We start from the raw sequence: 27,708 nt of genomic DNA, 5'->3' as shown, positions 1-27,708 counted from the left end.
TGGAAATTTATTAAATGTTTTGCATATATTTTTAATGTATCTTTTCTACCACTCTATAAAGTATTATATTTGTTTTGTAGATGAGTGATGGGGCCAGGAAAGGTTAACAATTTTTCCACTATCACCTAGCTCCTCCTTTCCACACTGCCAGAGGTGGTGAAGAGGGCTTATCCCACATTTGCGGGGGACCCAGACCTGCCACAGCACATATCTAATGGTGATCCTAATGGTGACTCCTGGATGTCTGGGCCACGGCTCTGGAAATACTATCAGTTGATTCCCGGGCCTTTGGAGCCTGTCTTGTCTTGTCTTGAACAAGGAACGTCTGGAACACCAGGTTCGTGCCTTCCCTGACTGTCAATTTGTGAGTCCCCGATGGCCTTCCACCAGGTCCTACTGCCTCCAGGAATTACCCCCCAAGGGGCGGGCAGCTGGATACCTCCCTTACCACATGGAAGAGCTTGAAGAAGTCCACGTTGGCATACAGGGTGTCTTCCATCCATTGTAGGGTGCCCTGGGAGAGGGAACACAGCGCATCACGCACTGTCTGCACCGCACGGCGCTGGGGGAAGATTAGGAAGCGCTCCAGGAGGGCCTCACTGCAGGCGATGTCTTTCAGCACTAGGTCTGGGACTCCATGAGCAAACTGCAGAAAGGAAAAGCAACACTGGAAACCTCCCTGTAGTAGAGGAAGACTGGCCCGCCCAAAGATGTCCATGTCCTAACCCACAGAACCTGTGAATACGTTATGTGGCACGGCAAGGGGAATTAAGCTTGCAGATGAAATTAAAGTTGCTAATCAGCTGACTTTAAAATAAGGAGATTATTTTGGATTATCTGGGTGAGCCTAATGTAATAACAAGGGTCCTTTAAATGTGGAAGAGGGAGGCAGAAGAAACAATGTCTGCCTTGAAGATGAAGGGAGGCCACCAGCCGAGGAAAGTGGACAGTCTCCAGAAGCTAGAAAAGGCAAGAAAATGAATTTTCCTCTACTTCCCTCAGTAAGGAGCACAGCACTGCTGGCTCCTTGACTTTTAGATTCTGACCTCTAGAACCATAAAATAATAAATTTGTATTGTTTTAAGCCACTAAGTTTGTGGTAATTTGTTATAGCAGCCATAGAAAATGAATATATTCCCAGGCCTCATTTTAGCAGAGAGACTTTACAGTTTAAGTCATCCCTTCTTAGCACATGATGCTAAGGTACCATCAGGACCTACTTCCTGAAACTGAGGTGGGGGCCTGACTAGAATGCATTTGGAGTGATGGTGAATGCCCACCCCTGCCTTCATGTCTCACCAGATTTAACAAATAAAAATACTGCATGCCCAGTTAAATTTGAATTTCAGATAAACAGTGAACAATTTTTGGTACAAGTATGTCCCAAACAGAGTCCAAATGGGACATCCTCATGCTGAAAAACTGTTTGTTGTTTATCTAAAATTCAAATTTAACCAGGCACCCTGTATTTTATCTGACGGTGCTAACCCCTGGAGCTCCCACATCCGAAAGCTCCTGTGGAGCACAATCCCCATGATGGCCTCCAGAGGCCAAGGAGGCCTCAACCTTGGCCAGGGACCCTTGTCCACCCAGCACAGTAACTGGCCTCCTGGAGTCCTGGACTCCCAGTAGTGGACAAAACCCTAAATACCATAAATAGAACAGGTTCATGAACTTCCCTGGCCTCCACAGTCCCATGCCTTCTACACAATCCTCTGGGCTAGAGAATGGAGCAGGTGGGTCTGTGTTACCCCCTGTATGGAAACTGTCCAGACCACACACAGAAGCCCAGTCCCCAAATGAGGCCCAGGTCACAGCTGGTGCTGAGTGGGTGTGGACTCCGTGAATCTCAGGGGCCTGTAACTGGGTGCATATTCCAACAGAGCCTTCCTGTTTTGTCCATACCTTACTTCTCATCTCCAGGCAAAACCTCACCCCAACTCTATTCCCAGAGTATAAAACATTTTGAGGTGGAGGGAATTAAAGAGCTCATTAGAGTCCAAACCTCTAATATTCCCGAGGAGGGAAGTGATGGAAAAGGGGTTAGGTGACTTGAGAAGGTTACACAACAGGCGAGGGAGAAAGCTGGGACACCATGAAAATGTAACTCATTCATTCAATGCTCATTCACTGTGCTCCCATTCTGCAGGGACTAGGAGAGTTACTAGGGATACAGTGAGAATAAGATGAATTTTCTGCCCTCCCAAAAACTAGCTAGGCTAGTTTCCAGGCTAGCTGGAAATGCAGGCATTTAAACAGCAGGAGGTGCTAGGCTGAACGTCGTGAAACCAGAGCGCAGAAGAGGGAGTGTTGAGAACTGCTAGTAAAAGTAGCTGGTATTTACTGAGTGTTTATTATGTGACATGCACTATTCTAATTGCTTCACGGATATTAATTCTTTTAACCCCCAAAACCACCGTATATGGTAGGTCCTTTTATTATCTCCATTTTAGCAATGAGGAAACAGATTGCTTATTAACTTGTAGTGAACCTTGTGACCTTGCTGAGATTTGAACACACAGCTTGTGCTTAACCATTACCCGTTAGCTGTTAGCTCTTTGTCGATTAGGGAAGGGGGAGGGGGCAGGACAAAGAAGGGAGGGTTTATGAACTGTTTCACTGAGGAGGCAACACTTGAGCTGGGCCTGGAAGAATGTTCGAGGTTCCAGGGCTGGGGGTGAGAGGTGTGATGAGGGATGGACCAGAACACCGTATTACTTTAATTGCCTAATAATTCCCTCGATGGGGAGAGACCGAGTGATGCTATTCCCTTTGGAGCCGTGCTCAGACACTAGGCAGAGGGATATCCAGTCCTAATGGTAAAGAATGAAATTCCATGTATAATGAGGATGATCGGTTAGAGAGCTGCAAGCCCCATGTAGCTGTTTAAATTTAAAATAATTAAAATTAAATAACATTTAAAAATTCAGTTCCTCAGCTGCACTAGCCCCATCTCAAGTGCCCACCAGCCACATGTGGCTAGTAGCTACCCTATAGACAGCACAGAGAGAGCACTACTGTCATGGAGGAAAATTCCCGTGGACAGTTCTGTCAAGGAGACGGAGATAGAGATCAGGAGGAAGGCACACAAGGCAGTCAGGCTAACAAGTAGGGTGGGCAAGGAGGCATGGAGGGAGCTGGGTCCACACGACCGGCCTCCGGAGAGCAGGAGCTGGGCTCCTTCCTAAGCTCTGAGTTTTGCTGATCAGGGAAGCATCAGCTAATCAGAAACTGCAACACTAAATAAAGGCACACCCCAATGGCCCAGGCCCTGTCTTCTCCTCACATGAAAGGCCTCAGCCCTAATGCCAGCAGCACAGCAATTAGAAACCCAAATGTCACGTAGGTGAGGAACTGGAAAGAAGTTTCCCTTAAATTCCTGCCCTTATCTCCATCTCCCTTTTATTACCAACTGGAAGTCATCACAGGCATTTCCAGGACTTGAGTTTTATGAGCTGAAGAGAAAGCAAAGGGGAAAGTGAGCAAGTGATGCTGCCCCTGCCCCCCCACCGCAGATTGTGATGGGAGGGGAGCCAAGCAGGGCTGGGCAGCCAGGCCTGACCCCTAGGGCCGCCCCAGGAGTGCACTGTGGCCAAGCCTGGGCACTGGGGGTGCCGGGTTCCAAGGGCCCTGACACTCTGCCTCAGGGCTGAACCTCAGCTCCCCTTGTCTAGTTTCAGTGAAAACCTCAGGGTCTGAGAAGCTAGAAAAGCAGGTATGGGCTTCTCCATTGTTATTCTGGGAACCAGCTTGAAAACCCCCTTCAAAGGAGCCAACCTCAGCCACGCAAGTGGGTCCCCTCCTTTCTCTGGGCTCAGACAGGACCTTGTGCAGACCTTTGCCTCAGGACTGACAAAGGCCCTGAAATTCTCTATTTACATCTCCGTCTCCCCTGGAGTCTAGAGGAGGTGCGGTCCCGGCCAGGAGAGCCAGGCGGGGCATCTGTGCTAAGGCCCCTGCTTATCATGCGTTCTCACCGTGTTCATCACACTAGGAATCCACACCCCCAGGATGCTGGGCCAGGAGCCCATGAGGCCCCAAACTAAAGCAGTGGTTCTCATCCCTGAGCCATCAGAACCACCTGGAGGGCTTGTTAAAGCAAAGACCGCTGGTCAGTCTGTGATGGGGCCTGAGAATTTACTCCCAGTCCTTGCTGAGGCTATTGGCTTGGACCCTGAGAACCACTGAACGAGCACGGGACTAGGAACGAGAAGGCCTGGATTCTGCGCCAGCTCGGACAATTCTGGCTCTACAGCTGTGCACAAGTCAGTCAGTCGCCAGGCACGTCAGTTTCCCCATCTGTTTGACCCATCTTGGGATTGATGTGAGGAGCGCAGGCGCTAACAGATGTGAAAGTCATATGTTAGTGGTAAAAACACTCTGAATAAATACAGGATTATGAAAACAGACAAAATAGATTTGGGGGGGCTAGAAGCAGTTCACCTGGCACTGGGAAGAAACTGTCCAGGAAATCAGAGGTCTGCTCTACTTGCGGCCGTTACCGGGCTCTGTGACCTCAAAGGTCACCTCAGCACACTCAGACCCTGGCTTTGCCTTTTTCTTGGCTGGAACTCTCCTCTCACAGGCATTTGCATGGTGCCTTCTCTTCAGTTAGATCTGCTCAAATAGCACCTCCTCAGGAAGGTCTTCCCTGCCCATCGAATTTAAAACTGCCCCCAGTCCCTCCCTAACTCCAACCCTGCTAGACCTTCCTCACAGCCCCTTTCACAATCTGGAAATGCACGTAGGTGCCCTTGGCTTACTTGATTATTGCCTGTCGCCCCTGCTGGAATATGAGCTCCCAGAGTCAGGGGTTTCCTCGTATTGTTCCCACTGTATTCTGGTACCTAAAACATCTCTACGTATTTGGTGAATACATGAATAAACCTCAGTTTCCTCAACTATAAAAGGAGTTTGAGCCACATGGTCTCTAAGGTTCCTTCCAGTCATAAAACTCGGAGATGTTTTAAGGGCTGCCAGGATTTGTGCCACTCCAGAATCCTGCGATGGGAATGCTCATCACCACAAGCGACCCCCAGGTATTCTCCTGAGTGTGTGGCACGAATCTGAAAGATTCTGAATGTGAAAGCAAGAAGGAAGAAAGAAACTCAAGGTCTCCTTTGCCTTTCTCAGGCTCAGGCTCAGTGCCCACCCTTCCCCTCCAGGGACCACCGACCAATGACATCCACCTACCTGCTCTGGACGGACTTGGGAGTTGACCAGAAGGTAGACAACTGAGTCAGACAGGCCAATGTTCTTTATGAGAAACAGTGTCAGTGTTTCCTCATCTTTTAGGACATCCCGTATTCGTATTCCTCTTCCTGCATACGAATGAAAAAAAGAACAGAGTGTCGGAGGGGAGATGGGTCAAAAAAAGGAAAACATCTAGAACTGATTGCTAACTTGACTCTCAGAGGAAGGCTCTGTTTTGGGTTCCCTGGGAGCGCCTAAGAGTCAGGGCCCCTGCCAGTGGCAGTCACAGCATTTACTGCTGGAGCAGACGAGCCAAATTTAGTGAGAAGGCACACAAGGTGGAAAAAATTAGGTCGGGGTGGTGGTCATCGGATGCTTTGTGGAGTTGGTCTTGGACAATGGGGTGGGGGTGAGAAGCAGTTTTGTCCCCCTGGGAATATTTGGCAATGTTTGGAGACATTTTTGGTTGTTACAACTGGGAAAGTATTGATATTAGTGGGCAGGGGCCAGGGATGCCACCAAACATCCCACAAGGTACAGGACAACCCCGTTTCTCTGATAAAACAAAAAACTATCTGGTTCAAAAGGTCAATAGTGCTAAGGCTGAGAAAGCCTAGTCTAGAATTGGAGGAGAATTAGTGCCGTTGTCATGGGGTAGAGAACCCTTCTTGGTGTTTCTGTCATCTCAGCTATGGCTCTAAGCTCAGGGTATGGACATGTACTAAGAGAGATCAGGCTGTCTGGGGCAAGAAAATCTTCAGGTGGGGAAAGGGGGATGGCCTGTTGCCTGGGCTTGCAGTTTCATGCCCTGATCAACCCAGTCACATTCTTTCAGCTCCACTCAAAACCTACTGGAAGCAGAATTTTCTTTATAAGGAGGCATAAAGGACTTCTAACAGTTGAGGTGACCTTGGGTCAAGTGACTGAACCCCTCTGTGTCTGCACTTTCCATATCTACCTCTTAGGATCATTGTGGGGTGACTTGGGATAAGGAGTGTAAAGTGCTTATTAGCTCCCAGCTCAAAAAAATGCTTGACCTGATTGCATTAATATTATTCTTACCCCTCCCAGGGGAGGCACACCCACCTTCTCTGCTTGCTTCCAGGGCCAACACTCACTCTGAAGCTGGCCACTGCTACAGTTCATGAGGCACCACCCAGAGAAGAGGGGGACGGGCCCAGATATTTATGAAATCATTTCAACATTAAGGGGAAAGCATTCACTATTAAGGGAAAGCATTTGGGTTGCATGAAAACAGTTATCTCTACATCACAACTTCTCCGGGAGCCTGGTTGACTGCTTATCTCTTAGTTCTTCTTTAACTAACTTTAATCATCAAATGCCCCTGTTCCTTACAGGTTCTAACACCACAGTGCTCTTCCTCCCCAAATTCTCCCCAGGCCGCCAAGAGGCCTAGCCCCCCAAGTGCTTGACAGTCACCCTTCATGTTCAGGTTGTGACTTTCTTTGTATATGTCTTGTCCAGATTGATGTCACTGATCATTTCCTCTTGAAAGGGGATGGGCCAGCCACAGGCCTGCCCGTGCAGCTGGGGCAGGGGAACCAGCCCCGAGGTTCCACCACACAGCAGCCTCTCTCACCACAATGGATGTCCCTTAGAGTTGTACTGCCAGGTAGCTCAATATCACTACCTTTTGCTTAGGAAAAGCCCAAAGCCTTTAGGGGAACCTGACTATAATATATAATAGTCCCTTTTATCTTCAGTGGATATATTCCGAGACCCCCCCAGTGGTTACAGATAGTACCAGACCCTATATATACTATGTTTTTTCTTATACATACATACCTATGATGAAGTTTAATTTATAAATTAGGCACAGTAAAAGAATATCCAAATTGCCAGCATCACTGATCTTGCACTTTGGGGCCATTATTAAATGAAATAAGAGTTATTCGTACACAAGCACTGTGATACTGCGATAGTCGATCTGATAAGCTAAGCTAGACAGCTAGTAAGTGACTAACAAGCGGGATACCTGGGCAAAGGAATGGTTTCCATCCCGGGTAGGTTAGCCCAAGATTTCATCATGCTACTTAGAATGGCACACAGTTTAAAACTTATGAGTTGTTCACTTCTGGAATTTTCCATTTAATATTTTTGGACTGTGGTTGACCACAGATAACTGAAACCATGGTTTGGGGGCATTCCCCCAAGAGGGGGATGGTTCTGAGAGGGGCTGGTCTATTTTCTTCTTGCCTTCTTTCCTTTCCAATAACATATGTCTGTCATCCTCCAAACCCAGCTTCCTTTTTTCTTCCCCTGGGGCACCAGCTTGGTTGTTCATCTCCAAATCATTTCTTTGTATACAACATTATACTATATCCTCTGGCCTCCAGTAATGCAACCCCGAACACACACACACACACACACACACACACACACACAGGCTCTTGAGAGTAGGGAGCTAAGGATCCTGCTTTTATTATACTCCCCATCATACCTAGCAATGCTGGGCACAGAGATGTAAGCCCTCCAAGTCACCTCTATCTGACACCCAGCATTAGAGCCTGACGTGGAATCAGGCTCTTGGTAAATGTCTGCGGAATGACAGGAGCCACCCAATAAATATCTGTTGTCTTGACCTGAGAGTCAGGGCCCTATCTGTGTAATTCTTCGTTATTCTTTAACTCCCTCACATGGCCTTACATACAAATACCTTGCTGGGGAGAAGGGACAAAACAAGGGAAACTGGGAGTGATTTCGCCCTGGCCCAGTTTCCCACCCAGGTGCCTGGGCTGCCGTGGCCCTAGGGAGAAGGGGCAGGAGCGTGCTGGTTCAGCACACCTGAGGAGGGCCGGGGGCCACCCTGCTCGGAGAACGTGGGGCCGAAAGTGTAAGCAGTGGCCGATACCAGACAGCAGCTACACCAGACTCCCGAGGGAGAAATGTGAACTGGGGGCCTGAGGAAAGAAAAATAAATGTAGTTTAAAATGTGGTTCTTCTTGTTCTCTTCCCTGGGAAGATTAGAGGCTGGGGGAGGGGGCCACTGAGGCCCATGGAGGTCGGGGGAGCTGAGGCTGGGGTGGGTGAAGCCGGGAGAAGGTGTGCGTGAGGCTAAGGGGAAGACAGCGTTTAAAGATGATTGAGAGACCGCAAAGCTTGCTTGGGGGTGAGTGGGGAGGGGGCTTCACGGCTGGTCTTTTACCATTAATCCTCCCCTGCGGAGAATGCAGTACTACAGGTTTGCTAGGAAAGGAAAATGCCCTGGGTCACCATTGGCATACTTTCCCAGGTGACCGGGAACTGACAGGCAAAAGCACACCCCAGGTACAGCCGCCCACCTCGCTTTCAAAGGCTTAACCCTCCACTGCAGCTTTGGGCTAAGGAGTCAATGCTCAGAGCCGGCAAGGTCCCCAGGGGACCCTGGGACGGACTCTGAAACTGTCTTCAGTTCTGACGGTGGACCTCAGTCCCCGGCCTGGAACTCCTTCAGAGACTCTGTCTCTTTTCCTGGGGATGGTCCCCTTCCCCTCTCATGGCCACCAAGGTCAGGGGCTCTGCAGAGTCTGTGTTCTCGGCCCCCAAAGCCCTTTGGAGAGCCTTGGCTGGCCTTCCCTGACTCAGCTGTCCCAGAGCCCCAAAGCTGTCCTCCTGAGGGAACGTTCGCCCACAGCCTGAAGGCGGGCAGCAGGGGCGCCTGTGAGCCATTCAAAACCAGTCCTGCGTCGGGCTGGGAAGGAGCCATTCTGGTTCTCATAGACAGGCTTGAAAGACCACAGAGACACTGTGGTTTGAAATGACTTCCTTTATATTTCCTCCCAGCCGGACCCCATCCGACAATCAGAAAACAAAATGAAATATCTGCTGGATGAATGGGGTAGACAGTCATTCCAGGGGTCAGATAAGCCCGTGTTCTCATCCGCTGTTTAACCTTGGGGAAAAAAACGCTTTCTTGTTTGTGCTTTCCCATTATTCCCCTCACTATTAAAATGCTAACTGTGCTCATACCCTGCAAGGCCCTTTAAGCTTGAGCTGAGTAAAATCTTAGTAAACTTCCGAGTAACAAAGAAGATAGTGTCTGTAATCTGGTTTTACTACATAAAGTATATGCGTTACTATCTTTGAAAGAATTAGAATGTAATGAAGCAATCTTAACGGTTATCTGATCATACTTGTGTCCTTTATTACTCCAATGGGGAGAGAAGGCAGAAGGTGGCCCAGCGGGAGGAGGATCAGGTTCTCCTTGGAGAACTTTCCCCTCCTGACTCCCCTGTGCTCTTTGAAGCGCCCCTGCTTCCCTCCACCAGCCCCCCACATGGTAAGGTCACTGTCCACTTGGTCCTTCCACTTCTGCCCAGGGAGCCCTCAGGGGAGGGCACTGGTCTGACCACCTCTCTGTCCCCGGGGACTGGCACACTGCCTGGCTAAGTGGGCTCTCACCAAACATCTGCTGACTGCGCTGCATGGGTGAGGAGCCCTGGGGGGTTGGTTTGCACCATTCTCCCTGAGCAGAAGCTTTTCTATCCAGCCCCTCCTGTCCCCTTGGATGGCCCCTTCCTCATCTTTGTCATCCTCCAAGATCATCCTGACAGTCACTTCCCCATCTCCAACCTAGGAGCAGACATCTCCCAGCAGCAACAAACCACTTCCTTCGCAGCCTCTGAGACCAACCCCTGAAAAATCTTTTCCACTCCCAGGACTGCAGTGACCCCTGGGGTCCTGGCAGCCCTGTTCTTTTCCAGCTGCTCATGTGCCCCTGCAAGGGGATGTGGTCCAGCTGGTGCCCAGGCCACTGCCATGGCCAGTCTCTCCGGCCACCTACAGAGGAGCCTATGGCGGATGTGACAACCACACAACATTCACTTGTGCTCTAAAAAGAGATGTCAGAGTGGTTACTGGGTTTGGGTCTTGCTTGTTTCTAATTCTTCCCGTGGGGAGGAGGGGCATGGGAGAGGGAACTCCCCCACCCTTCCTCCTCACACTTCTGGCCTCCAAGAGGCTCTCCTACCCACAGCACCTCAGGGTCCATCCAGTGTGGCCTCTCATTTCCTTCCCCTCCCCATCACCTAACCTTCACCTCCGCTCCACTTCAACAACCATGGCCACACCTGGGGGCTTGTTTTTATCTGTCCTGCATGCCTTTGAAATCCTGAATTCGCATATTTCACATTCTGACCACATCTGTCAATCTTTCCATCCTGCTATTTTCTCAGTCCTTCAACAGGGTCATGGAGCCCTCCAAGACCTCTATTCTCTTGCCCCTCCATTTTCCCCTGGGCAATTGCAGTACTTCTGGCTTCTCCTCCATCCATATGCAGCCTGAACCCGATCCGTGTAGTCCAATCACCACCCTCAACCCCCCGGACTCCTGGACTTTCTGTGGCACCTCCCTACCAGCCCCCAGCACTGCATCCCCCCACTCTGCACCTGCTCTGCCTCAGGGCCTGGGATGCTGAATATTACCAGAAGAAACAGAATAACTGTACATATTTATGTCATGATAGACATGTGCTCTGACCTCCCTGGCTCCTTACTGCTACTTGGCATTGCTTCCACACGGTCCTGGGTAGCTCACTCTCTAGGACTCTGTGAAAGTGTTCCACACCTTTACCATGCTCCGCAAACTCCTCCCCCTGCTCCCAGCCCTTCACCTGGCCTCAGACTTCCCAGAGCACCATCCCTCTCTGCATTCTCCTATTTCTGGACTTACCTGGGATGAGACCTTTCCTGCCCTCCTTCCCAACTTCCCACCTTCAAGCCTGGCAGGAAGAGGAGTTCTCGCCAAGGTAAGCCTCATGCTGCCTCTAGGTCCCATACCTTCCTGCATCCTCTGGTATCTTTTCCAACCAAATCTCCAAACTCTTTCCTGTATCTTCAATCTCTCTGATGGAGAAGGCAAGCGAGAGGCAAGTGATAGTAAGAACACTGAAGCCCACCTCACCTGCAATCCTCTCAGGGTGCATCCGGAGGGTGTTCATGAGTTGCGACAAGGTGCAGAGTTCTGTCCAAACCTGGCCAAGGTGCTGGCTCTCTGGTGCATCCATGAGGAGTTCTTGAAAATCTTGATATACCCTTGCCAAGCTGTAAGAAAGAGCCTCATCAATAAAGACACAGCTGTCACTTTCATCAACATCATTATCATCATCATAATACCTTGTGTAATTTTTTAACATACCACCTGCTTGACCTATCTATTACATTATGTATTCTCTCAATATTGCCAAGGCAAAGGAGAAAGATGTTTTTACTTCCTTACACATATAAGATAACACGGGCAGTGGGAAATTTGTGGTTAAAAGTCTTCCAGCTTTGCCAGGGCTGGGTCACCTCTTAACCCCATTCTCTATGTGCTTCCTGTCCCAAGAACCCTTAAATAGGATGATATTAGGAGATATTACTGGAGGCTCTTCCCAGCCAGTACCCACTTCTCTGAGACCTGCCCTTCCAGCCATTCTTATGAGCAGGTTCTAACAGCCATGCTTAACCCTCAAAGTCCTCTCTGCGCACATGTACACACACACCTCCACCAAGGTTGATGGACAAGGAGAATAAAGCTGGGCTAAGCAGATTTGTTCCCAGGAATTTGAATGGTACCCAGGGATGCTCTTCTGATTGCCCAAGCTGAGGGGCCGTGAACTGGGCAACTAGCGCCAGCCCAGGCATTGAGAAGCAGGGGATACTGGTCCATGGAGAGAGGCAAATGGAGTGGAAGCCCAGAGGGTGGCAGAGAGGCTGGACCTTGTAGGCCCAGACGGGAGGGAGGAGCTCCTGACGGCTCTCCAGTTCTTCTCCCACTCTCTGAGAACTGCCTTGCTGCTCCTGGCTTTTCAAGAAGGTCTAGTGTCCAAACAGTATCTTTCCCTCTGAGGCTTAAAATTGTTTAAACGTGTTTCTGTGCCTTGCAAGCAAATGAATATTTCACTCATAATGTGTGTGTGAAACATGAAACCCAGATTTCCTTGTTCAAATGCTGAGTACAGCTGGAGTCCGAAACCCCTTCCCTTCCCCAGCTCCCACCTCTCAATCTGTAGACACTGTCAGTGCCAGTTCCACCAAAACTCCATATAGCCTCCACTGAAATGCCTTCAAGTCTCCCCTGATCCCGTCATGTGACCCATGGGATCTCTAGGCAGGTGTTTCTTCTCAGGCGCCTCAAGGAGGCTCAAGCTGAAAGTACAGATTGTAAATTAAAGCTTCCAGGTGGTGTTTGCAGCCATGGGAGCCCAGCTAAAATGCCATCTGCTGACTTTCCCAGGAAGATGGGTGTTCTGTGTTCCCTCCTCTATCTTCCTATAATCCAGGGGTTAGCAAACATATTATAGGCTTGTGGACCGTGCAGTCTCTGTCACCACTGCTCACTTCTGCCTTTGTAGGGCAAAAGCAGTCGCAGTTTGTTCCCAGTAGGGAAGGCTCCCTCTGAGTATTAAGCTGAATTACCAAATGTTCTTTTTATTTTAGTCAAAATGCAGTTTTTTCCTGGAGGAATTATATCCAGATCTCCTCTAAGGAAAGAACTGGAGTAACCAAATATCTCAGTTTCCATCTGACTTGATGTTTATATAAGTAGGTGAAGCCTACTCCCCAACAAGCCTTTGTTGGTGAAACGTCACAAGCTGCAGCCCGAGGTCAGCACAGTGGCTGAAGGACAAGCCTGTCCTCATCCCTGAGCCTCTGTCTATAGAACACGTTACATCAAGTCCCCCTACCTCCTGCTCTGAGAGGGAATTCCAAAAACAGACCCTTTTCGTATGGAATTTGACCTGAATTCGATCCCAGACCAGAGGTCATTAACCTGGAGTCCACAACTCCCCTGAAATCATATGCACAGTGTAACGTTTTGTGTGTGTGTGTGTGTCCATCTTTCTTAGGAGAGGAGCCATCAGTTTTCATCAGATTCTCGGAATGGTCGTCAGCCCCACAGGTTAAGAACTTCTGCTCTCAAGCAGTGTACTAAGATTTTGCCGACCAAGGGAACTGATGGCATTTATGACACAGGATTTGGAAGTTGTCTTTGTCTTCCAAGAAGCAAACTTCACCTTGTAAACTTGATTTCATTCACCCTCAAAAGGTTCCCTGACATTTTTCTTAGACTTTAGACATCCAAGAAGGCCTTTAAAGGAACCGGGATCTCTCAGAATTGATCTAGCGTGGAGAGAGATGTAAGGAAACAGAAGGGGAACTGAGTTTTTTTCATCCAGTGACTCCATCCACGAAGATGAATGACCTGGAGGCAGTGGACACATCTCAGCAGGGGGCTGAAATCAGACTCCAAGTCACATCTTGGGGATATATGGACCAAGAAATTGTGTTATGTGGCCTTAGTTTGAAGCCTTTTCCTCAAGTGCCCTGACAGCTGATAGAATGCTCCAGAGAGGAAACATGCCCTGCTCCTTTGAGTTTAAGGTTTCAGCAAGCCACAAAAACACTCATTCAGTGTCACATGCTCTGTGTGCTCACACATGAACTCCAGGGCAAGATGAGAATAAAGGGTGGACAGCTTCCTCCTTGTATGGTGGGAATCTCAACACTTACATGGAGTTGTTATAGTTTGACACAATTCCAGGAGATTCTCCCGGGGTGGGACTTTGAAAACAAGGATTGTTCACATTGCAGAAAATTCCCTGGAGCCATGGCAACATTCCTGCTGAGGGCATCGCCTTGTTGGGAAAATGGCCTTTAAGACAGGAAATGAAGACAAGGAGTTAGTCATTGACACTAAGTAGGATGCAGGCCCTAGGATCTAGAGCCTCTGCAGGAAGGACCCCTGCCCTTCTGGTGCTTTCCTTCATTCACCAACATTTAAGAAGCAGGGGCGGGACTTCCCTGGTGGCACATTGGTTAAGAATCCGCCTGCCAATGCAGGGGACATGGGTTCAATCCCTGGTCTGGGAAGATCCCACATGCTGCGGAGCAACTACGCCCGTGCGCCGCAACTACTGAGCCTGCGTTCCAGAGCCCAGGAGCCACAACTACTGAAGTTCGTGCGCCTAGAGCCCGTGCTCCGCAACAAGAGAAGCCACTGCAATGAAAAGCCCGCACACTGCAACGAAGACCCAATGCAGCTAAAAATAAAATAAATAAATAAATTTGTTAAAAAATAAAAAAAGAAGCAGGAGCATCTAATATATGCCAGGCCCTGTGCAGGGTGCTGGAGACAGGGTCTCTTCTCTCAAGCTCCCAGTGTAGTGGAGAGATGGACAAATGTCCTAATAGAGGCATGGACGGAAGTGTGAAGGGGGAACAGAGGAGGAGCACATCGTTTTGGTGGGGGGATGGGGAGAGGCAGAGAGATGTTAGCGCAAGAAGCCTCCGCGAGTTGCTGATGCTTGAGGAGGAGAAGAGGTCCATCTATTCCTTTCACAACTATGTATTGAGCATCTACCCCCAAACATGCAAGAGGGGGCCCAGGCGCAGGTTATGGGCTCCTTGGGGGGCGAGGTAAAGAGGCAAGAGTTTGATGTACAGAAGTCTGAGTCAGAACTTGGGGCCTGAAACTTAAAAACAAGAGGTTGAGGAGCAAGAAGAGGGGACTGAGCAGCTGTGTATAACTCCTGAGGCCCTCACATCAGCTGTCTAGAGCCAGAAGATGTCATCCTGGCCAGAAACCAGATGAAGCCTTTCTCTGAGGGGCATAGTATAAAAGAGGTACTTACAGGCTCATCTTTGGTCCCAGGACACCTCTGGGGTCCAAGAAATACTATATTATTAATACACTATTTTTTGTCCCTTCTCATTTTTCTTTAGCACCATGTCTAACATATCTCTGCAATATCTCCAAAATATTTCAAAGAACTCATCTATAATCTGCTCCCTTTGAAGTTAGGAAGAGTTTAGGTATAGGAAAAAAAACAACCAAATAAAAAATAATTACACAATTCTTCAGTAACCACATGTAATTATTTGCATAGAATGTGTAGGATTTAAAAGTTAGTTTGCCCAACGCCGATGAATCTCTGTTTTCTGCATCGTTGGCATAAAATGATGATAAGCAGATCAGATACTGGTACCCCCAGCCCCCAAAACCTTTCTAAACAAATGGATAGGACCTCCAGGCCTGCCAAGGCTCCCCCTGCCCTCACCCCCATTATGCTTACATTCATGTTGGCTGTAGAGTGGGTTGACATTCCTTAACCAGATCAGGACCAGAAATAAAGATAAAGGCCACACAAGTTCCACCACAAAGCGAATCTGGGAAAACACAACAAAAAGAGAGAAAGACCAGTGATGCTAAGAGATTACAGGAAACATACCCAAAGCAGACATACTTCATTTCAGTGCCTGTCTATGCAATAGGACTTTGGTTGTGGTATATTTACCTAAAGGACTTCCTTTTTTTAAATCCCATCTCCCATACTGCCTCTACTTTGATATATTAGACTAACAAGACTTGGTGTCCCTCTGGGTTCCATTCTGCCTCTATTTTAGAAAACTGCATTAGCACAGTACTTTCGTCAAAGGTCATCAAGATATGCACTTCGATGTTTTTGGACGTTGCTGTGCACGTGAATGCAAATTCTGATTCTGTAAGACCCCATCAGATCTCACACGTCTAACAAGCTCACAGGTAATGCTGATGCTGCAGGTAGTACAGGTCTCCTTGTAACCTCTCCTTCTGCAGATGAGGAAACAGAGGCCCAGGAAGGGCAGGTGACCTGTGCAGTGTCTCATCAGCAGTGACAGCACTGGAACCAAAATCCAGCCTCCTGTCTCCTGGCTCAGTGCTCTTCCACATTCCCCCCACTCCCACACACACACCGGCCCTGTCTTCTTCTAGCGCTGCTAGACTTTGCATATGTGGTCACTGAATGCATGAATGAATGAATGAAGGTGAAAATGCCTCTGTGAACTACTGTGATCCATAGCAAAGTCAAACCCAGAAATCTGGGTATACCATTTTCCTTCAACAATTTCTTGTTGCTTAAACTTATGCCGCTGCGGGATTTTATAATATTGGAAGAGGTTGCTGATACCAACATACAATTGAAAGTATGTATTTAAATTTAGGTTCAATTTAGAGTTTAAGGACTCTTGACTCCCAAGGAAGGAGAACAAGTTGGTTGCTGCAGCCCACACCCTGAGGCATTGCACATGAGGGTATGGTTGGAGGTGTGGGATTACTGGGGGGAGGGTGGGCGGGTATGTATGGGGGAATGTAATAGTTCTTCTACCCAACCCCCATTCCAGAGACCTTAGGAAGGAAACTGGTAAGATTTAAAGGAGAATTAAGGCAGATGGCTAAGAATAGAAATGTAAGTATATATAGATCTGCTAGGGGCTATTCACATGGTTTTAAATTTAACCCTTTGTTGTTCCTTCCAAAGAAATGTACTTAAACTCTCAGCAAAGTAGTGGACACCATAGCAGGTGCTCAATAAATCTTTGTTCCTTTTCTGTTGGTGAGGTCTGCTGGCAACTGAATTATTACAAATCATAACATAAGTCAAAGAGGGAAAAAAGATAATACATTGAAGAAAAAGCAAAAGATGGTCAGGGTAGGTGGTGATTATGCAGTTATAACTTTTTACAAAATGTTTTATCCAAAATATGTCTAGGGAGGATGTTTTAGAGGAAAAAGTCACACAAACATCATGGGAAGAAGAAAGAATAGAAGATTTTTCCTTAAGGCACATATTCTCCCCCAAAATGGCAAAACACCAGTATTGGACAAGTCCCATCCCGTGTTAAGAGGACTGACCCCAAGCATACTTGATAGCCATAGAAACGTTGGCAGTCCTCCCAGGTCATGCAAATCAAGGGAGGAAGAGTAAAGACTGTCCCCAGTGACCCTATCTCACTGTTAACAGCTTCATCCATCTTTGCTGGGTACTAGCCAGCACAGCTATTCCCACAGTAGCACACTTCCCCTGTTTTATCACTCATCGTACTTCAGAGTCATTACTCCTTCATGAAGGTGGACCCCTCACTAGCTATAAGCTTCCCGAGGACAGGGACCACATCTATTCTTGTCACTACACCCAACACAGGGCCAAGCTTATAATAAGTGCCCAGTAAATATTGGTGGAATGAGTGAGTCTCTGTCAAGACTGGTCTAGGAGGCTTCTCTGGAAAGCTGGAGGTGACTAGAGGCTTAGGTAAACAACCATCTGCAGACTTAACAAACTGCTTCCCCCAGGGACATGTATGCTGGCTTCACGCCTTCTATCCCAGGTCGCCCTGTCAGTGGGCAAGGTCGGGGAGCAAGTTCCACAAGATAGCAATGTGAGTGATAGATGCAAGCAAAGAAACCAAAACTTATTCGTGGTGTCCTCACCAAGGAAATGAGACAATCAGTCCAGATTCTACACATTTGACTCTTCCTTAAGACAACTGCTTGCAGAACCGGCTTCCTATCTAGTAAGTCAGCCACCTTCCATGGAGCAATGTCTGTCTGGGAATTGTCTGGTGTATGAGACATTGATGTTGATTTGGGAATGGGAAGAGCTAGGTTAGGAGTCACTTTGGGGCTTGCTTAATCCCCAAGCCTCAGTTTTCTCATCTGTGAAATGGGACTATTTTGTCCTACAGCTTATACTGAGGGTTAAGAGTGTGTCAATACCAGGGGTTCTTAGCCAACTTCACTCCCTATTAGCTGTACAACCTTGGGTAACCCATTCTACCTCTCCATGCCTCAGGGTCTCTTCTGTTAAATGGGGGTGATATCAGGACCTACCTCTCAGAGCAGCTGTGAGGATGAAATGAGTTCACTGTGTAAAACACCTAAAGCAGAGTCTGGCACATGGTAACATTCTATCAACGTGAGCCATTTATTATTGACCCTCACTTCTCACAAGGGTCACAAGGACATTGTAGGTGACAGCACATTATAAAGTCTGAAGAGCAAGGAGTTATAATTAAAATTATCTGCAACTCCTAGGTCTGCCCTCCACTCACATTCATGTTTCCTCCTTTTCTCCCTTTCTGGAGTCAGAACTGCTCAGTTGTCAGTTTGGAAACATGGGGCTTCCTGAGAAAACTAACCACATACTGTCCCCTACTCCATATGTTAGAGGACCTTGGACCATGGGAGGGTGAGTCAGCCTGTCTTACCTGTCCCATGGATAAAATTCCTAAACTTAAGCTAGTGCATCTCATCCCTCTTTGCCATGTGAGTCACATACTCTCTCATCTACTCACCCACTCACTCACTCACTCTTGTATTTTTGAAGTATCTGGTCTTTGGAAGTCCACCCATCAGGAGGAGGCCAGATCAGAATTTTCCTTTCCTCCTTCATCCTTTGCCTAGTGCTAGGACTAGTACAGATTTGCAGGTGTTCCTCTTCACCATATCTCTGAGTTAGGGCTGCTGTTTTCTGCCTATATTCCCCGCCTCTCCAATGATCACCTTCATTGACCTAGGTCTGCAGTTCGCACGCAGCTGCAGGCAGGAATCCTGTGGGGAGTTTGGGCCATGCCTCACATCAATTACACCAGGATGCCTGGCTGTGGGACATCAGCTCGGTGTCTTTTGTTTGTTTTTTAACACTTCTCAGGTAGTTCCAATGTGCAGCCGGAGCTGAGAACCACTGGCACAGGTAGTGGTTGGTAATCTTTGAAAAGCATTTTTTGAGAAGTCAGTGTTACTGCTCCAACTCTGTGAGCATTTGTTTTGGAAGCACTGCATTTCACACTTCACTCCCTGCACAAAGACCACCAGCAATTCTTTTCTAGCCCTTGTAGCCTGGCACGTCCTCACAACAACCTCTTCTCCCTCCCCCAGAATTGTGGACTCAGCACCCCGACCCCAGAGCGGCATCTTTGTCCTTGATGCTCAACTGTGCACAGGCATACCCTAGGGAGAAATTCCACAGTGTAATTAAAAACATGTTTTCAGAGCAGCTCTGACTCCCCACACCCCTTCTCTTTAAACATGTCTGTAACTTTAATTAAGCCCAGCCGAAGCTCAGAAGGGGCCAGTGGAAATTTTTTTTTCCAAACTGGTATTTCCTTGTTCCCTTTTTTTTTTCCCCTCCCCTCCCCCTCTCTTTACCACTCAACCTACTTAGGGGAGGAGGGGTCACAGGGAAGGGCAGAGTCGTGCTTGTTGTTTTAAATCTTGGCCAGTTAGGTTTTCTTCCCTCCTACTCTGTTTTCAATTTGAAAGCGGGTGGACACGTTTTGAAATGAACTGCAGGATTCTCCCTTCTGCACGGAGAGAGAGCCCAAACAGGGTTCTTAGCCTGGATGAATATGACCCAGGACCTGGGAAGGCTTGGAGCTGGCTGCCCAGCTTCTCCACACCTGCCAGGTTTTCCTCACCTAATTCTGGTCCCCAAGTCAAAGGTCACAGCGGTACCAGATGTCCAGGTCTGGGGTCCAAGAAATGATAAGTCCCTTACTCTCATGAATCCTTTGGCTTCCCCAAGTATCCTGCCCTGATATGGAAGCTGGGACCAGGGAGATGACACCAAGGGGCCCTAGACTATGGGCTCTAAGGGGCAAGAGACACATCTAATGGTCTTTATAAACCGTCCCAACACAGTGCCTGACCCATCGAAAATGTGGGCGCACCTGTATTTGTCCCCATCAGTGGGAGAGGTCTTATCTCTGGAAACGCATGCTCTGGGGAATGAACTCCTTGTGGAGCCTTCTCTTACTCCTGCCAACCCCAATCTCTCTTCTGAGCTCCCAGAGCTCATCCTCATCCCCCACCCCATGCTTCCTTCTACTCCACGGTTGCACATGGTTTTCCGCTCAGCAATTGTGCACAGACACCTGCTTCCACCTGGCTCTGAATTCCATGAGGGAAGGGGCTGTCTAACTCACCTAGCTATATAGGACGTAGAGGGTGACCATACAGCCCAGTTTGCCAGGTCCAGTATCAGTTTACACTTATTGTGCTGGTGCAATTATTAATTATTACTATTATTATTAATAGTGCCTCCTTTCACTTTTAAAACTACCCTGGACTGGATGATAAATTATACAGTCACCCTACCTTTGTGGTCTTCCTGACCAGCTTATTAGATGGGGCTTTATACATGGGGGCAGTGTGGGGTAACTGACCTGTCTGTCTGTCCTGGAGTCCTGGATCCAGCCCCACCAGTCACTAACATCTGAAGCCTCAACGACCTCATCAGTACCCATGGCGGATAATAGTGGTAGCTCTCTCACGGAATTGAGGTGAGGGTTAAATGAGGTGATACTTAGTGCAGTGCCAGGCACTTAGCAATACTTAATAACGTCAACAGAGGAAGAAAAAAAGGGAGGGGGGAAAGCGGAGATCTGAAGACCTTCATTTATGCTCTTAGTGATAAAGAGAGGAGGAATGGGGAATTTGGTATCTGGTTTTTGCTCCTGCTCTGCTCACAGTAGTCAACATCAAAAACCATGAAAGTTTGAGGAATTAAAAACCTAGGAGCTGAGTTATGGGCTGCGCGTGTTGTACTTTTCTTTCTTAGAGTCACCATTTTGTGAAGGCAGAAGCTTCCAGAAAGTTTACAGGCAGCTTCAAAAGTTTACAGAAGGAGCCACAGATCCCTATCAGAGCTTTTAGGGGCTGTGGGGATATCTCCATCATACCCAGACAGCCTGGAAATTTCCGGAATGTGGGAGCAGAGGGGAAGCTAGCTGGAGGCACACCAGACAGAGACCTCAATTTCCAGACCATCAGGATGTCATCATACAAATGTCAGCCCCAACTAGGTGCTTCCTGGGAGATTCCCGCAGTCAAGGTCCTCACCCTGAAAGGCCCCGTCTTGCTGCAGAGGGGCTGGCAATGTGCTCCCCTAGGAAGCACACTGTAGAAGACAGAGTCCCTGAACAGAGGCCACCTACCAACACCCGCAAAAAGAAGCAGAGACTGTGAGGGCCTCTGAGCCAAACTCTGTGACTGAAAATAGGATTATTCTCTGTAATGTCAACATGCTTTGCCACAGGAATGGAGTCATTTCAGGCCAGCAGCTGTAGTCCTTGGGTACATTTTTTGAGGACCATGAAGAGCACATTGAGAGTCAAATTGAGTGAGAATGTTAATTCCTCAGCATCCCATAGATTATAAGCATCATGCAGGCAGGGACCGTGATTGTCTTGTTGGTCATTGTGTACCCAGCACCTGGCACAGTGCCTGGCAATTATTAAGTATTTGTTAACTGAAGTTTCCTTTAATAACAAATGTTATTAAATGAATAAGTGAACAAATTTAGTAATGAGTCTGTTTCAGTTTTGCCTATTTGCATTCTAGAAAGGAAGTTCCCGGAAATAAGAGATTGAGTCTCTGCACTTGGCTCCTGGGATAGCAAATAACTTCAGTGCTAATTTGAAAATCACACCAACTTTGACAAAGGAAAGCAGCCTAAGGACACTGGTGTCTCCCAGTAGGAGGGGGTCCTAACTTGTCTTTCCCCTCCAGCATCCCTAAATCCTGCCCAAGCCATACAAGTGGGAAGGATCATCTGTGCACATGGTTGGATTGTGTCCCTTGCTGCTCCCTTTCATGCCAGTTATTAAGCTATTCTACCTCAGTCCCAAACCCTCTTGCCAGCCAGGGCTTCTTCCTCCTGGGTCTGGGCCTAAGACCGGGCTCAGAGACCCCAGCAGCAGCCTCATTGCATCCCTTACTCACAGGGCTGAGTTCCACCTCTGCTAACATCTCCTCTGTGTTCTTCTCCTCTGTATTCTGCTTTCTCCCTTTGGTTCCCTCAGCTCTAGGGGTGGTAGCTGCATCCTGCAGTTGCTACCTCCATGTCACCCTGGAGTTCTGTTACATCCTCAGTTACCAGCTTTGTACTAGCTAACACCTCCTTGTATTAGAGTCCCTCTGACTGGACCCTGACTGAGACACTCATCATAGGTCTTCAGATGTTCCACCTGTTGGCCCCCTTCCCTCTCTAACCTTCTTTCCAACGCCCACAAAAACCCTGTCCTGCCCACACAAACCCACTCTGAATCGCCGCTTGGAACAGATCTGTTCTCTTCCCTACAGCCCGTCTTCCTCCCTGTCTCCTTCCAAGCTCTCCTGCCTTGCCTGGCTCCCTCTAATCCCAAGCCTGCCCACCCCTCAATCCTCCCCACTCCAACTTCTCTCGGCTCCTTTAGTCATCTGGCATTGCCATGCCCGAGGCCATAGCAATGTGCATTATTTCTTTATAGTTATATATTCACTCTTTACCCTTTCTTAGAAAAAATTTACAAAGGCCAGTCAGATTTACATGTATACCCCTGGGATCCCTGATCTCTTGTGGCTCTTGCCTGTTCTCAGGGGATATTTGGCCCATGTTCCTTTTTCTTGCTCTTGGTCTCAAAACATATTTTGGGTTCTCACAGCCAGACTCGAAGTGAGTAGGATCTGTGTCTTTTTAAGTCCCTGGTCCAGCGCAGTCCCATGTGTGCTCACTGGCAGTCTCAGTAAACGTCTGTGGTTGTTGATAAGACATCTCATTGAATCTAAGACACCATCAATTGTTATAGATGCACTGTTATTTTTTGCACACTAAGAAAAGAATGTGTCACTTGATTGTTAGCTGCAGTCCAACTTCAGAAATGTGAAAAACCAGTGTGCTTTGTAGAACCAATGAAACATAGTATCATTGGATTGGAAAGCTCTTAGAGAGCATGGTTTTCCTTTGAGCCTGATCTTCAGGACTTAGGGCTCTTCCTGCCCCACAGTATGGCTGCACAAGGGCATGTGGACAAAGGAGCAGGTTTAAAAACCAGGGGCAGGGGAGGGATGGGCAGGTAATGGATTCATGCTCAGGGCAGGCAAAAGCAGACTTTATAATATGGCTGTGCTGGACTGTAGGTGGAAGGCAGCTACCTCAGGACAGAGAAGCACATCTTCCTGTGAAGGACACTTGTCAGAGAGGCTCACAGAGGAGCCAGACAGTTACCTGCTGCTTCAGTGATAAATGACAACCAGCCCATTGGCTACTCATTTTACCCACTCCCACCCCACCGTCTCCACTGTCTATTTGCTCCACACCGCCTCAGTTTGAGACCACAAGCTGCACCTGTTACCTTTTGCCTTTTCCGCAGGGTCCAGTTCTTCCAGAGCAGAAGCTTGATCTGTCTGGCAAAGCCCATGCTGTTGACCATGGAAGACCGGGAGACCACTCCTAGCCCTCTGTCTATGGCTGGGGCTCACAGGCAGCAACAGGCATACATGGCGCCCAGAGCACCTCCAGCTCAGGCTGCTGTGTCCTTCTCTGGCTGATTAAAGGCTAGTTTCTTCCTTCAAAGCATAATCCCTTTTAATTACACGTAATCCCTTTGTGGAGGAAAACAGGCTGACACTCCGTTGGCACCTTTTTAGGAAGACATGAGTGGCTGAGCACTAAGTGAACTGAGGTGGGGCCATTTCGTGGGAAACCAAGACCCTCAGGCTCCCTCCCCCATCAAAGGGGTTTCTGGGGTTCCTGAAGGGGATGCCTTTGGGAATCTTTGACCTTTCAGTTTGGGACAAAATCTCTGTGCGTAAATATAGTGCAGACCATGTCCTTGAAATAGCCTGCCCTGAGCCAGCACCCAGGGATTGACATCTACTTTAAAGCCCAACTAGCCCACATGCCAGATCTGAAGTCATCCCTCCCTTTTTTTAACCCTTTATCTTGCTCTGTAGTGACTTTAGGCCAGCTATTTGCAGGCATCTCTGAGCTTAGTGGATGGTAAAGGATTTTTCTCTCTTGTGCTGAAATTGATCAACTAGTCATGGCTACCTGGAGTTGTGTTGGAAAAGTTGCTGGAACCCTCCACGCTCAGCAGAACAGGGCCTGTGACAGACCAGCCATGTCTAATGCAGTCCGGGCTTGAAGACTGGCAGCGGGTGGGTCAGCTGCTATCATTCCAGCTCACAGTGGATGGACTCGTCATTTGGAGGTGGATCCATGATCCCAAGGGGCATCGCAAACAGAAGACTTCCTGCTACTTCACCACTAGGAACTTTTAGTCTCCACCTCTTCAAATCTTAGAAGTTGATTCTCCTTGAAAGACTCTAGACCCTTGAGACCTTGATAGGGTGGAGGGAGAGCCATGGAGTAGGAATGGATGCTGACTTCATGGAGTTTGTGATCTGGTTGTAGACATGAGACATGAACTTGGATAAGTTAATGAGTGTGATGGAATCCATGAGAGCATACGGGCTATGTATGGTGGGGCTTCCAAGAGGAGGAGGATGGTTTCTGCTTAGGATATCAAAAAGGCTTCTTGCAAGTGAAGGCATTAAAGCTAGGCTTTGATGAATTACAGAATAACATTTTATAGCATTTTTATGGTTTACAGACCACTTTTGCCTATGTTATCTCATTATATCCTTACTACAATTTTGTGAGGTAGGCATTTACTCTGTTTTACAGGCAAGGAACCTGAAGTCTAGTGGGGTTAAATACGTTGCTCAGGGTGACACATGACAACGTTGGGTTCCTAAACAAGTCATTTAACCCCCTGCAAAGATAGGGAGGCAGGAATAGCTTATCCTGCCCAGGGAAACACCAAAAAGTAAAGCAGGCTGGAGTGGAGGGTATGGATGGAGGAGTGCTGAAAGAGTAGGCTAGAAAAGGAGCCAGGGACCAGACTGATGAATTGATGATTATTATTGACTCAACTGAGATTTCCTGGGCACCTATGAAGTGATCTCTGAGTGGCCCACAAGTGCAGGGCACACCCAAACAGGAGTGAGCTCTGGGCAGAACCGCTAAGACATTGTTGCACGCTACAGAATATGGGTTTTATCATGCAGGAGGCTATTGCAGATTTTAATCCAGTGGCTGCCAAGAGTGGTAAATTCACTCTGGCAGCGGAGTGGGGGTGGGGTGGGGAGCAGAGGCCTGAGCAAAGGCAGTAAGAGGGGAGGGACTGGAGACACAGCAGGCTGGTGGCTTATTGGAAGTGGGTGATGAAGAGGAGGGAGAAGTCAGTTAGAATGACTGGGGTTTAGGGCTTGGCTGGCTGGATAGTGAGGTGGTGGTGCCCAAAACTGAGAGGAGAATGCCAGAGAAGGGGCCAGGGGATTAGGAACAAGTGGGAGAGAAGATGGGCTCGGATTTGATATATTGACTTTGAGGTCCCTATGACGACATCTAAGTGGAGATATTCAGCAGGCAGTTCTGGGATGGAAACATAGATTTGGGAATCATCAGCATATAAGCAGAAGATTAAGCCCTGGGAGTGATTAAGTAGATTCCCAGCGAGGACAAAGTTGGAGAGTATGTGGGATTGCTCTGGGGAGCTACAGCTGGTGAAGAAATATGCCTCCTTCCAAATTCCCAAAGGGAAGAAAAATAATGGTGGTCATCAGACATCAGCTTTGTAAATTGTGTCCTGTCATAGTATAAAAATACTCTATTTTTCTTTGAGTTACAATAGAAAAAGTTAAACTATGAGCACTTTGTTCAATTCAACTGATGATACTCCAATGGCATTATCCCTACCTAACTGATGTTCTTGCCTGCACAAGTGTTTTTTTGATGTTGACCCTCTTTTTATCGTGGCAAAATATACACAACAAAAAATTTACCGTTTTAACCATTTTTAAGTGTATAGTTCAGTAGTGCCAAGTACATTTACATTGTCATACAACCATTACTACTATCCATTTCCAGAAATTTTTCATCTTACCAAACTGAATTTCTATACCCATTAAACAATAACCCTATTCCCTCCTCCTCCTGCCAAGCACCATTCTACTTTCTGTGTCTATGAATTTGACTACTGTAGGTACCCACATAAATCAAATATGATGTTCTTTTTGTGTGTGGCTTATTTCATTTAGCGTAATCTTCAAGGTTCATCCATGTTGTAGCATATGTTAGAATTCCTTCCCTTTTCAAGGCTAAATAATATTGTCTCTATATACCACATTTTGCTTACCCATTCATTGATCCCTAGTTATTTGCACTATTTCCATATTTTGGCTATTGTGAATAATATTGCTATGAACATAGGTGCACAAATATCTGTTCAAGTCTCTGCTTTCAATTTTTTTGGGGGGTAAGTACCCAGAAGTGGAATTGCTGGATCAAATGGTAAATATATATTTAATTTTCGTAAGAACGACTGTTTTCCGTAACAGCTGAATCACTTTACATTCCATCTGTAGTGCACAAGGGTTCCAATTTCTCCATATCCTCACCAACACTTGCTATTTTCTGTTTTGTTTTGTTTTATAATAGCCATCCTAGCAGGTATGAAATGGTATCTTATGGTTTCGACTTGCATTTTCCTAATGACTGGTGACACTGAGGCTCTTTAAATATTATAATTACACTTAGGTGTGATCTCCACCCCGCCCTCACCACCACCGCTCCCCCCAGGTAACTACAGTTTTTAAAAAATTATGTCAAAATAAAAGGCTGTGTTCTTAGTTTTCTCAGATACCTCTGAGAATATGCCTAGTCAAGAAAGGTGCTGAGGGCTTCCCTGGTGGCACAGTGGTTGAGAGTCCACCTGCTGATGCAGGGGACACGGGTTCGTGCCCCGGTCCGGGAAGATCCCACATGCCACAGAGCAGCTAGGCCCGTGAGCCATGGCCGCTGAGTCTGTGTGTCCGGAGCCTGTGCTCTGCAACGGGAGAGGCCACGACAGTGAGAGGCCCGCGTACAGCAAAAAAAAAAAAAAAAGGTGCTGAAAACTTCATATTTTATTCTTATAATTATCACAAATAACACTAATTGATTAGGGTAAATCTAGAGTGACGTAAATGTAAGGAATGCAGTGGTTTCAGGCTAGGACCCTACATGTGGATTGGGAATTGTGCATGGTTTGGGAATTGTGAAGTTAACATATCAACCCATATTTACCTTCAGAAGTACAAAAATTTAAGACAAATGATGAAGTTTTAAAGATTTCCTCGCTCCTATTTCTGAAGGTTGAAATGCAGTGTTATTAAGAAAGAGACATTCTGGGAGTTCCTGGCAGTCCAGTGGTTAGGACTCGGTGCTTTCACTGCCGTGGCCAGGGTTCAATCCCTTCCCACAGCTGTGTGGCATGCAAAAAAAAAAAAAAAAAAAGAGAGAGAGAGAGACATTCTGTTATTTGTACCAATTATTCTGCAAAAATTCAGTAGCAGAGAAAAATAATTTATAATTTTTAAAAGTTTCTATTTGGAAAAAATACTTTGAAAAATATATAAGTTAAATGGGTTAGAATCACTGTAATTTTGGAGTGGAGATAAATTTGATAATGAACTAATACCAATAGATAGCCATAGTTCATTTCAAACAAGCTGAAGAAAGTAAAATGTTCCCTGAACATCACTGAAAATATTATATTTCTTTGAAAACGGTGATTATAGATAGGGTGGGAAGCATTGCGAATCTATGTCATAAGCATAAAGACAGTTTTGAGACATCACAATGTAAGATAAAGGGAAAATATCTTGATTTCTAACTTTGAGTTCATTCCTACCAAATTTAAAACTAAATCATTGTCAGTTAAATCCTCAAACTCCTTCAATCATAATGAAAAACATAAATATTTCCTCAGCTTATTCAATAATATTTGATAATAGTGAAATAAGTATCAGTTTATGTAATTTTCTCCAAAAAATATATCGAAACCTGGGTAGGAGCTGCCAACAGATTGGCTGCCTAACTCACAAAGAATTTGTTCTCTTCTGGGGGTGGC

At 47.2% G+C, this 27,708-nt stretch overlaps 1 protein-coding gene across 1 annotated transcript in view; it reads right to left on the bottom strand.

The window, feature by feature from the left end:
- The window catches only part of ABCA4 (ATP binding cassette subfamily A member 4), a 133,588-nt gene extending 110,315 nt beyond the window's left edge, over positions 1-23,273 (bottom strand). The window contains exons 1-6 of the mRNA XM_007128006.2: positions 23,107-23,273; positions 15,249-15,342; positions 13,687-13,828; positions 11,096-11,235; positions 5,194-5,321; positions 449-646 (exon numbers count right to left, since the gene is read on the bottom strand). Of these exons, the coding sequence (XP_007128068.1) occupies positions 449-646; positions 5,194-5,321; positions 11,096-11,235; positions 13,687-13,828; positions 15,249-15,342; positions 23,107-23,184 (780 nt within the window). The 5' untranslated portion in view covers positions 23,185-23,273. The remainder of the gene's footprint in view (positions 1-448; positions 647-5,193; positions 5,322-11,095; positions 11,236-13,686; positions 13,829-15,248; positions 15,343-23,106) is intronic.
- Between the last annotated feature and the right edge of the window lie 4,435 nt (positions 23,274-27,708).

Source organism: Physeter macrocephalus, chromosome 4 (assembly GCF_002837175.3).
Source record: "Physeter macrocephalus isolate SW-GA chromosome 4, ASM283717v5, whole genome shotgun sequence".
Taxonomy (NCBI): domain Eukaryota; kingdom Metazoa; phylum Chordata; class Mammalia; order Artiodactyla; family Physeteridae; genus Physeter; species Physeter macrocephalus.
The sequence above is the reverse complement of the archived record's forward strand: the minus strand, read 5'-3'. Positions and strand labels throughout refer to the sequence as shown.